This window comes from Sarcophilus harrisii, chromosome 3, assembly GCF_902635505.1.
Source record: "Sarcophilus harrisii chromosome 3, mSarHar1.11, whole genome shotgun sequence".
NCBI lineage: Eukaryota > Metazoa > Chordata > Mammalia > Dasyuromorphia > Dasyuridae > Sarcophilus > Sarcophilus harrisii.
Window position 1 is genome coordinate 412882179 of NC_045428.1, and position 12722 is coordinate 412894900.

General features: G+C 31.7%; 1 protein-coding gene across 3 annotated transcripts in view; it reads left to right on the top strand.

Annotated features, from left to right (window-relative positions):
• Positions 1 to 12722, top strand: part of KCNH7 (potassium voltage-gated channel subfamily H member 7) — a 605555-nt gene that overhangs the window by 515019 nt on the left and 77814 nt on the right. For all 3 annotated transcript variants that reach the window (XM_031960570.1, XM_031960571.1, XM_031960572.1), the window contains one exon: positions 8470 to 8669. In XM_031960570.1, the coding sequence (XP_031816430.1) occupies positions 8470 to 8669 (200 nt within the window). The remainder of the gene's footprint in view (positions 1 to 8469; positions 8670 to 12722) is intronic.

Sequence of the window (12722 nt, forward strand, 5' to 3'; positions counted from 1 at the left end):
GAATTGAATTTTGCTTTTTTATATATCAATTTGGGCACCATAACAAAATAAAGATATAGAGAATCACAGGTTCATGGAGATCTGGAAGAGAATTTAAGGTTATCTAAACCAATCTTTCATTTTCAGATGAGGAAACTGAGGCCCACATATTATATGACTTCCTAAAGTTATTAAACTAGTGATTGACATGAGATTCAAATTTAATTCCTCTGTTTCCAAATCTAAGATTCATTACTATGATTTAAAAAAAAACAACCACCCCCTTCCAACTTTTATGGGGAATAGGTTTTAAGAAAAGAGATAGGAACTAAAACCAAATGAGTAGGTAAAACTTACAAAAGTGATTGTGAGAAATTTAAACCCCTCTGGAAAAGGCCAAGTATTGAATATGAACAGAAGTCTAGCTCAACTTAAGAATAAGTTATAGGAGAATAACCTGAACTGAAAGTGGAAAAGAAACCAAAATAAAATAAAGGAATGTTCATTCTGAAAGGGATAAAAAAGACCAAGTAGTAAAGATCTGAAAAGACGAACTCATAAGGAAGAGTATATCATTGGCAAAGCAAGGTAAGGTAACTTAGTGTAGCAGTTACTGTGCTATAGTTGATCTCTCAGAAGCTAAAGGTTCAAACTAACAATTCATCTCATAAAAAAACATCATATAATCTCAAGTAAAAATAATTCCACAGGCAATGAAGGGAGTAGTCAAAATAATAGCTCCCAGCAAGAAAATATATCCTCAGATGTAAGCAGTTCATGAAAATGAAAACAAGTTAAAAACCTTCAGTAAATTAATTGCAATTGCCTATGAGAAACTGTATTTATATTCTTCTTATCTAAAAGATCCATAGTTGGGTCCCAGGTCGATTCATCTGAGAGGCAAAGTTAATTCAAACTTCTACACCATGATTTCTTTGCTCACAATATTCCCATCTAGAACTGGGGGATCAGGGGAGAAAGTGGTAACTCATGCTTCCCCACTTCCACTACTCATTTGTCCCACCAAAGTAAAAAAAAAAAAAAAAAAAGGTAAATAAAACAATAGGTGAAGTGGTGAGTAAAACAAATTGTTGAATACAAAGCTAATGAAAGAAAGAGAAAAAAGATATAAATATAATTGTCTACGTATTGCTGAGGGGAGGAAAGGTGATTAGTTTTGGTTATCAAGTTGTTAAGAGGTGACAAAAGTCTATAGAGGTATTAAAAAGGTATTTAGGAAAAGATATAAATACTCATAAGTAATTCAAAAAACAAAGTTCAGAATTTACATCATATGGAAAGCAGGTAGAACTGTGCATTTTGTCACATTTTGTGTGTAATATATAGATTTCTCGCCACTGTCCTCAAACTACAGCCTGTGGGCCAGCTGCAGCAGCTGAGGACGATTATTCCCCTTCACCCAAGGCTATGAAGTTTCTTTATTTAAAGGCCCACAAAACAAAGTTTTTGTTTTTATTATAGTCCAGCCCTTTAACAGTCTGAGGGACAGTGAACTGGCCCCCTATTTAAAAAGTTTGAGGACCCCTGCAAGTAACTACTGTATTCAAAGTATAGATTGATATCCATCCTAGAAAAGAAAGTGAAGAATCTCAAGTAATCTTTTTAAACTCTCAGTAATTAGAAACAATAAAATATTCCTAAAAGAAAATCTGAAGGTTTCATTAAGTGGCTGAGGACAAATATGATTTTTTCCAGGGGCTGAAAAAGAGCTTGGAAAAGTGTCACCGAGGGGATAAAAAAAAGAAGAAAAGAAAAACTATACATTTGAAACTTATTTTTAAAACATTTAATTTGAGTCTGTTTTTGAAGGGAAGGGAGCTGTCTACTCTGAAGAAGAAGCAGATACTTTGCCTTCAAAGACTGGCAAAGCAGAAATATAGAAGCTATCAAATAAGAGATCATCTAATAAGGGTTAGAGGAAGAAGAGAAACAGTAGACATAGTTGATAAATTCCCTCTTCAGATATATTATAATTATTTGAAGACTCAGTAATAATACTAGAGAAAAGAGATTATCTTCTTTAGTCATATATCCAAGATGTAACAAAGATCCTCCAATGATTTGTCAAAGCAGTCCTCGTGATTCAGTAGACACAAACAATACTGCCAGAAGGAACTCAGAAAGCATTACCATAGATTACAAAATTTTGGCTAAGAAACTGAAAACCATAATGGCTCAGATAATGTTTTCTTCACTATTGCCTATTAAAGGGAAGGGAAGGGAAAGAGAAAACTGAATTTGAGCAAGAAAAGCTAGCAACTAAGATGGTATCTGAGAATAGGATTTGAATTTCCAAACCCTGGCTTTAAACTGTACAATAAAGAAAGATTCCCTAACAGGACAGAGTTCACTTAACAAAGACTGGCAAGTATATGTTTGCTTGATGTCTTAACATTTTAGTTAGAAAGAACTTAAACTTAAAAAGTTTGAAGTAAAGAGACAAGAGTCTAGGTATTAGATATCACTGACCAAAGTAAAAATAGTGATTGAACACCCAGAATTTCACAAAAGGCTAAGGAACCAATGGTAAAATAACATCTATATACAAGTTCCCAAACTTTAGGTAACAAGAATATGAAATACAGATCCTAACATGAGAAGGTAAATTTGACTGTATAGGTATCACTGAGGCTTTAAGAAATTCAACAAATTCCTGGAATATGACTTTGACTAGATATACTTTATTCAAAAGAAATAGAATAGGTTAAAAGTGACAACTGTGAGAGTGGGGTAAGGAACAGTACTGAAATACTCAGGAAAAGGAAATCCAGGAACCAGAGTGAGGAATTATGGTCAGAAGTATTTAGTAAAACTTAATAGAAAAAATTAATTTATTTTGTTATTGGTGTGTATTAAGTGTCATGGACAGGAAGGGGAAATAGATCCGAAGTTTAGTACAAAGTGATAATATAATATAAGGGAGAGAGGAGTCTTCATTTCTCCTGATCTCCTGGAATTCCCTCTACCAAAAGCATAATAACTAATAACTCCTTAACTTGCCTTATTGATATTTTCATCTTTTCCAAATAGAGGGAAATTTTGTTTTGGATCTCATTCCTATTAATAGGACCAAGATGTTTCTGGGAAAGAAATGGCAAGAACTTTGGTGGGAACTGAGGAGAGAAGGGAATAAATACTCTCTCCTAGAGTTTATGATTAAGGGAGATTAAAACTGGACTTGGACTTGGACTTGATCTTCATATTTGAAATGATCTTTCAAAGATTCTAGGTGAAGGTAGATTAAAATTCTACAAAGAACGGGATTCCAGAAGGGATCCATAAGGAATCCACCAATCAGTTTTAGTTTCTGGGTTGGTTTTTTGTTTGTTTTTTAAAGATATTTATAGGAAAGTGTAAAGAAGTGCAAATAATGGAGAGGAATACCAAAAAAAAGGCATGGTAATATATAAAAACTGTTGAATGTTAAACCTTAGAATAAGCTAAGGTTGGTTTTAAAAAGCTAAGGACAAAAGAAAATATGGATCATTTAATATACATTGGGCAAAGGAGGAGAATCAGTGAAGGGAAAAGAGCACTGCTCAGAGCAGATGAAATAATGTTAACTGACAGATTCTAAAATGAATGATTAAAAAGATAATGATTAGAAGTGGTAGTTGCAAAAGAATTAGTATACTTTCATCAAGAACAAGTAATGCTAACTTTATACCTTTTGTTGAAGATTTGTAAACTGGTATATCAGAGAAATGCTGTAGATTTTAATTACTTAAATTCTACCAAAACATTTTACAAAATTGTTCATGCTATTTCCATGGGGAAGTAATTGTCAATAGCAATTAAAATGTGAACTCAAAACTGGTTCTGTGGCAGAACCCAAAAAGTAGTTACTAATGATGATATATCAGCTTAACAGTAAATCTTTAGAAGAGTGCTTTGAAAATCTATAGGCATGTAGACAAAGGGCATAGATGGGATGCTTATTAAGTCTACAGATAACAAAAATCTTAAAGGAATAACTAAAACATAATAACAGAGTCAGAATCCCATCTCTATCTTCAAATATTAACAGACAAGAGTATTGGGCGAAATTTTATAAGATTAAAACAAATAGATGTAAATGTTAAGTCATAAACTTTGGTTCAAAAAAAAAAAACCACAAGTGCAAAATGTGGGAAGTAAAGTACTTCACTTTTTACTTTACTGTTTACTTAAATTGAAAAACATCTGGGGATTTAAAAGCCTAAAAGTCAATAAGATTCATCGTTGTAATGTGGCTCATTTAATAAAATTAATTTAATCTTGAGTCAATTTTTTAAAAATATAATTTCCAGGAATAAAAAAGTGATTACAATGCAAAAACTAAGAAAGAACCACCCCCCCCAAAAGAAATCTTCAATTATTTGAAGGGATACCATAGAGAAGAGGATATAGACTTGCTCCTTCTGTCCACCAAGGACAAAACTTAAAGAAAAGACAAATTCTTGGTCAAAGAAAAAAAAAAAAACACAATTTCCTAATCTCAGAAGGTCATGAATTCCTCCTTTTTGAAAGACTTTAAACAAGGTTTAACTCTGTTTTACTATTTGTCAGTTACACAGTAGTGGAGATTCCTTTTTCAGGAGGGTTAAATTGGATTAGATGGTCTTTGAGGTCCCTTCCAATTCTAATAGTCTGTGATTCCATAATTATTTGTCATTTGCTTTTCTTAATATGTGGATATCTATAATTAGAGTAAGATCATAACAGTGTATCCCAAAGGCCTTAAAACTTTAGTATCTTAAAATTACAGTCAGACTTTCAGGAAATGTTCATTTTAAAATAAATATTCCTTAGGGCTTCTGTTTTGGGAAGTTGGGGTTTTGGGGGGCATAAGTCCATAATTAGAGAATAATACTTTAAAATTTTTAACTGAATTTTATTTTTTTCATTTAAGAAGTTTTTTCTCTCCCCTGAACTGAAAAAAACTTTATAACAAATTTGCATAATCAAGTCAAAAAATAAAATGTTCATATTGGTCATTTTCACCAAAAAAAAAAAAAAAAAGTCTCATTCTGTATATTTACTCCATAAATTTTCTATCAAGTAGTGGATAGCATTCTTCATTATTAGACTTGCAAAATTATTGCTGATCATTGATTCCATTCATCAGAATTTTTTAAAAATTTTTATTTCACAAGCCTTCCTTCTGAAAATTAGTGAAGGCTTTGTAGATAATTTTTCCTTTAATAGTATTTTATTTTTCCTAATGCACATAAAGATAGTTTCCAACATTCATTTTGTAAGATTTAGTGTTCTGAATTTTTCCCACTCCTTCTCTTACCTCTGCCTTCAAAAACTAGGGTCACCACCACACTATGATATGTCATTAGAGTAAGATGTTTTCTGGATGTACATCCACATAGATTATTCAAAAAGTCATATGCCATCCATAAGAAAGCAACTCTGTGGTTTTAGACACAAACAAATAGAGGTTTCTGTAAGACTATGGAAGGAATTACTCTTCAAAGTCTTTCAATATGTATTTTCATTGACAACATGGACACAATATACCAATTTGCTTATTCTTAATAGATAATAATAATGGTAATAGTTAGAATAAATAGTACATCAAACATTCTCACCATTTGATGGGGAAAAAAATCTCAGCAAGGTTAAATGAATTGTGTAAAGTCCCATAGCTACTAAATGGCAGAGTCAGGATTTGAACTCAGTTCTGTTCTTTTCATGGTGTCACACTCTTTGCATTGCTATAAGTTGGCTAAAACATATCAATTAAATATTGTATGTATTCCAATTTCTAGCCTTTAAAATATTAAACAGTTCCTTTTATTTTTCTATCTAAAGAGAGAAATTAATATTATTTAGGTAAGAAGTTTTATTGTATTTTTAAGTCATAAAAAATTGATTCTACTTCCAGAAATTCTTTTGTAGCTATTTTAGAGATTAATATACCTATTCCCCTTAATTTATGTTTTTGCTATGGTGTTGATGGGTATGAAACATTTCTGTGACCTAACTTTTAACAATTTGCCTCTATCTGATGGCAGTAGAAAGTCACAAATATAATGTTTGTTTGAAAAATAGTAAAAAGTTCTTTTCAAATTTTTCTTGGTATATAATTATGTCATTTTAATTGGAAACATAATTGAATCAGCCTAACTTAATCTTCATTAAGTAAATTCTTGGCTGGAATATTACTTAATCTTGATTAAATAAATTCTTATGCCTCTATTCTAAAGTATTCTATCAGATGAGCCACATACAAAAGCATATTTTCTTTGGGTTCAAGAAACATACACTTCATACAAATATCCTTTGTTCACAAGAGGCTCTTAAGACATAAAGCAAGTTGTTTTCTTGGACTGCTTTATCCTTATAGTCCCATGCTTTGTTTATTCACACATGTTCATCTTAATCTCCTCCTCTTATGGAGAAAGATGTGTCCCAGCCATCAGTGTTATCATATTTTTCTGATTCATAATAATACCAAAATGGGCTTTGTCCACCATACCCATGTGAATATTTTTTCAATATTCAACCCTTCAAGTAGAACCAAACAAGTCTTCTTTTAGATGTTACAGGTAGTTGCTATTTATTACCAAAAGCACTGCTGCTATTCAAATGTCATACCCAACTTTGAAGTGAGGGAGGTGTAAGTTCAAAAAGGAAAAATATTATGATGTACTAGCAGTAACAGTAGTAGCAATAATAGTAGTTAATCATATATATAATAATATATGTATATATACATACACACAATATTTTATATACATCATCTTATTTGACCTATATAAATTTTAATTTTGTTTAAAATCTGACCTCAAAATGATTTTTAAAATCCACAATTTTAAAAACATGACTTTAAGGGAAAATTTGATTAATTGGATAAATGCTTGAAATATTCTACATTATTTTATTATTCCTGTGCTGATTTCCTACCACCAGCAGCATATATGTTTACATACATATATACTTACATACCTACCAATGTCTCTACATACATATAATTTGCCCCATTATATTCAAGAAACTGACCTGAAAAAGATCAACTCTTTTCTCATATATCTGACTTCCTCTTAAAAACTAATGGTTGGGGCAACTAATTTGTGTAATGAATACAGCACCAGCCCTGAAATCAGGAGAACCTGAGTTCAAATCTGACCTCAGACACTTAATACTTCCTAGTTCTGTGACCCTGGGCAAGTCATTTAACCCCAATTGCCTTTTAATTTAAAAAAAAAAAAAAAAAAGAAAGAAAGAAAGACTAATGGTCAGGAATTTAGCTGACTATCCAAGATAAGGAGGACTTTAATTTGAAGTACCAAACTTTGTTTTAGCTTTGCCTATAAAAATAACTAAATTAGCAAAATACATGATAGGGTTTATTTTTACATGAGAAATATAGTTAAGTTACTAGAACCAGCAGCTCAAGAAAGAACATTATAATTTAAAAATATAAGAGTAAGAAACATATTTATGCTTTTTTTCCAATAAAAGAAAAACCACCATTATTCTCATTCTTCAGAGGAATAAAACAAGGCTAATGGCCTAAAGATAATTTTGTTTCTCACACATGTGCTTTAAACTACATTTCAATAGAAGCAAAAGCCATTTTCAAACTCATTTAATAGTTGATTTATATTTAAAAGAGGCTATTAGCTTTCTCAAAATTATTGAACAAAAATTATTTATATATATATATATATATTACTAATCAATTGTATAGCAAGTCATAAGTAGTTCAAAATATTTCTGTGAGATTTTTAAGATTACAAGAATTTTTTGGGAAAGGGTAGAAAGAGAAAAGGATAGGAGGGTAGGGGATAAATTTAGGGCTTTATTTCATTTAATGAGGGTATATTGGAAGTAAGAGTAAACTGATGTTTACAGCAGAATTAAAAGTCTTTTGGGGTTCAGAACATATACTTAATAGAAACATACTTTGTTCACAGGAGGCTCCTAAGATATAAAGCAAGTTGTTTTCTTGTGCTGCCTTGTCCTTATAGCCCAATGCTTTGTTCATTCACACATGTTCATCTTAACCTCTTTCCCTTAAGGAGAAAGCTATGGTTTAAAGTCCCAAGGCACTATTTTTACCCAATGATATTTTTCTGAAGGCATATCTCAAATATCCAATTAAGGCAGTTGTAAACATAGTAATGTATTTGGATTCCACTAAAACTCCATTTTGCTGTTATTGTTATAGTATTTGTTGTTGGCAGGTTTTACATTGTAAATAATATGGGTGGGTTTTCAACAGACATAATTCAAGGAAAACTCTTGCATTTAAAAATTTGATGAGGACTGACTACATTTCTTCTAGAGATTACTGCTCAAATCTTAACATTTAAAGGAAAATTGATTGGTATTTTGATTGTTTTCTTCAGAACCTGTAGTAAATATCCACATTCTTCTGAAGAGGCCAAAGACAACCTAAATCATTCAGCGTGCTAGTAATATCTGAAGGTTCATAAGTGCACTGACTCTAACTTTGTTTTTTATCTAATTCAGCACTAATGTATGCAAGTATTTTTGGGAATGTATCTGCAATTATCCAAAGACTGTACTCAGGAACTGCCAGGTACCACATGCAGATGCTGCGAGTAAAAGAATTCATTCGCTTTCACCAAATTCCTAACCCTCTGCGGCAGCGGCTTGAAGAATATTTCCAACATGCTTGGACTTACACCAATGGCATTGACATGAATATGGTATGTAATTATGTTTTCAAAAGTGAATCATCCATCATTGCAGTCTACAGCTAAAATTTTTTTAATCTCACCAGCTTGAAACCCCCCCTGCTTTTTGTTTTTTCCTCTCTCAAATATTTATTTTTCTTCCCTGGAGATAGTCTCTCATTCTCAATTCATGGCATTGCATGGTGCTATATCTAGTTATATTGTGTGGCAAAGGCATTATAACATGATGCAAACTGATATAACTTTATGTATTAGGGACTCCCTCTTCAGACTTTCAATGTTCTAGACAGGATCCAGCAATCCAAGAAAGAGCTGGCCCAATGTAAATTAAGATTTGGCAAGTGGACATTATCAGGTTTGGGTAAATCTAAAATAAATGAATCTTCATTACGATAAGAATTAAGGTTACCAAACTTTAAGAGGTAGGATATTTGGGAAACGCATGCCAAACATTAGATTCCATAGGCATTTCATATGCATTCTGTGATGAAAAGTTCAATATTTCTTTTAAGTACAGTTTCCTTTTTTTTTTTTTTTTTTTTTTTTTTTTTTTTTTTTTGGTCAGTGCTGGTAAGCAATTAACTTATGTGCCCTTATTATTGTACCAATCTTGTTAATGAATCTTTTCTTTCAAGGAAAAGTATGGATTCTTTCATTCCTTTTAACCAAAGCACACAAAATAATGCCATAGTTCACTTCTTATTGTATCACTACTCAAAGAGAAACACAATTAAATATATGCTATCCCAATATGCTCTTGTTTTTATTTGAAGATCATTGTAAGATACGATGATGATATTAATTTGACTTTGCCATTTGAACTGATTGATCACCAAAGATAACTCACCTAATAAGCCACTGTCTATAATATCTTCTCCAGCTATAATGAAATAATCAAAATTAAGTTATCCAATGTGGCCACTATTCCAAAGACAATCACCATTTCTAAATATCCTTGCAAAAAGGAAATCACTTTAATTTACAAAGGCAGTCATACCTATTTAAATAAATAAGCTTTCTGGATGCCTGTTTGCTCAAATATCTGGAAGTTTGATCAAAATAAAAATCTTCAGGGAAAGAGCAAAGATTCATAATTATCAGTCAAAGTGGAGAAAACGGTTGGAAGTTTTGCCTAATTTGCAAGAATCTTCCATTTGTGTGTAAATAAATTCCTCACAGATGGATGCAATCTATATTAACCAGAAATAAGGCCACCATTGTTCATAAAACACTTTAATTTTAGAGCTAATTGAGGCTGTCTTTATGGATACTAATTAATATATATCATCTAAAACATTCATTGAACTGGGAGTTATTTGCAATAATCCCAAAACTCTCTGTGAAGAATTCATTTGCTTTTTGATGAATGAATCTCACTGCTAAGGGAACACCTTAATATCACTTGAAAGAATGCTCCCTTATTGACTGATGTTCTCTATTTCAATGAGTTTATTGTTTAACCAAGTTTTCATCATTCAGAAAGTGCTGGGGACTTTCTGCTGTGTAGAAAGTTTTATGGAATAGCAGTATGGTGATACATTTTAACTAAAATCTGCATCACAAAATTTTTCCATACTGCTAGTGTAGATAACTAGTAAAGAATAGTAACTTAAAAAAAAAAACACTTATTTATGGTATCATTTCTTCTCCCTATATAATTCTAGTATTGTAACCCATTTTGTGAGAACAAGTCTACTTTTGTGACTATTTACTTTTCATTGTTTGAATCTATTACCTATGACTATGGTTAATATACCACTTGCCTAATTGATGATGTACTTATGAAAGATTTATCTCTTTCCTGTCTGCTTCATACCTTAATACATGGAATCACAACACCCACCGGTAAGAGCAGGAGGTATTTATATATATATATATATATATAATTTAATTCTCGTGTAAAATGTGGAGAATATCCATGTTATCTGTCAGGTTTAGAGCTTGTTTAATGCTTTCAAATTTCAGTTTTAACCTTTTTTTTGCATGATGGAGTGGTAGGCAACACAAGATAGAAATTTTGGGAGATAAGCACGGGGACAAGGTAGAAAATAGACATATTTAAAATGAAGAACTTCTTAAGCTCAAAAAATATATACAATTTATTATTCCCTAATATATATCATATTTCTGTATTCTTCCCATGCTTCAACACACATACACACACACGCACACACATGCACATACACACGCACACACACACACACATATCCACAATCAACCAAAAAATCATGTGTATACGGTTTGCATTAGATAGCTGTCATGAAGAATTGTCACTCTCTCTGGTCATCCTGTATTTTCCTTATGTAGGCACCTTTCTTTTCTATCATCTGCATGCCTATATAACCTGCTGGTGGGCTGTGTGAGCTCTAAACCATGTGCTTAGGAGATTTGCATGTGGTTTTGAGAGCTTGACGTTGCACGAACTTCCTATTTGTACACAGTGTCTGCCTTTTTCATCTTGTGACTGCCAAGTGAGTAAAATAATAATATGAAATTAATTAGCAAAACTGAAACATGATATCATATACTTGGTTATTAAACATAATAAGCAAAAATACTTGTTTAAAAACTTTATTATTAATTATTATATTTATTGGAAAGAAATAAAAGAAGTAAATTTCAGTATGTAGTCTGTTAAAATAATTCTTCAATGACTTATGAGAATTACTTCATTTAAATTGAATAAGATAGTAACATAATTTAAAAGGGTTTAATACTTTTATATTCCATAAGTAGTGTTCTTATTTCTAAAAGGACATTACATATTGTTTCATTTAAGTATAACTTTGATCATAATTCCTCACAAAATCTTTCAGCAAAGCTGGTTTCACTCCTAGTTCATATCCATAAGAAGCACAAGATTTCTAACTATAATGTGTTATGGCTTGTTAACCATACTATATACATATTTAATTGGTCTGAAGTAGTATTTCATGCCAAAACTTTTGATTGTATAGCAATTAACAAAAAAAGTGGAGGGAATATTAAATACTATGAGTCTCCTTTTCCCTCCAATAAAGATCCTTTACCCATTTAAGAGATCACTTCTATGATGTCTACAAACTAAAGGTATCCTGGAAATAATTTTTAATATCCAAATCCATAACCAGTGAACATTAGTTATTCAATAAGCTCCTTTTTGTGATCTAGGCATTAAAGCCAACATAGCCAGATGATTGGAACATAGAGCTCATTTCCAAAATTATATCAAGATTCTGGCTCAGATCATAAGGGATTTTGTGTGTGACTCAAGGTTATCCAGGATTTATGACCAATCAGCCATACCTCCAGATCCATTCTGGGATGTTTTTTCCCCACCAGTAATCTGAACAATTGAGGGTTTGTCAAATTAGAAGACATTTTTGAAACTAAGACTAGTTCGAAGAATTGTCTGAGTCAAGTCAAAGAATGGCTTCACAGAGGATTGGTCTGAAACCAACTCCAAGAACAACCTTTAGTGATTGATATTAATGTTACCTACCTCCATGCTAGGATGGAGACCACTAGTTACTAGTTATATAAAATTCTTAGTTACTCGGGGTCATTCCCTTATCATTTATAGCTACCCTCAACTGATTAGAAGCCTGACTAGGCTACAGTATAGCCCTGGCTATACATTTTAGAAAGAGGAAAAGCGGATGCTTCCCTAATTATTTTGTTGGCTACACTGAGTAGATACTATCTCATAAAATAATAGTTTTCTTAAAATGGATGAAACAGTATTTTTAATTAATTCAGTTGTTATAAAGCCACAGCCAACTTCCCAAAAAGCTATATCTGAATTTACTTCTTTTTGCCAGCAAAACTGTTTGAATTAAAGAAAAGAATTTACAAGTGGTAGGTATTCATTTTTCAAATTTTCTCATGATTTCTTGAGGCTTGTGAGATCTTCTAGAAAATTCTACTAGACCTCTAATTCTATTTTACTTAAATGACTGTTTCTGTTTTTTCCTGAATCAGGATGGCATCCAGTGATACCTTTGACCCTATCTTTCATACTTGGGCTAAACTTTATCCAATCAAAGATGTGTTTATTCCAGTTCTCTGCACACAACTCATTAAAAG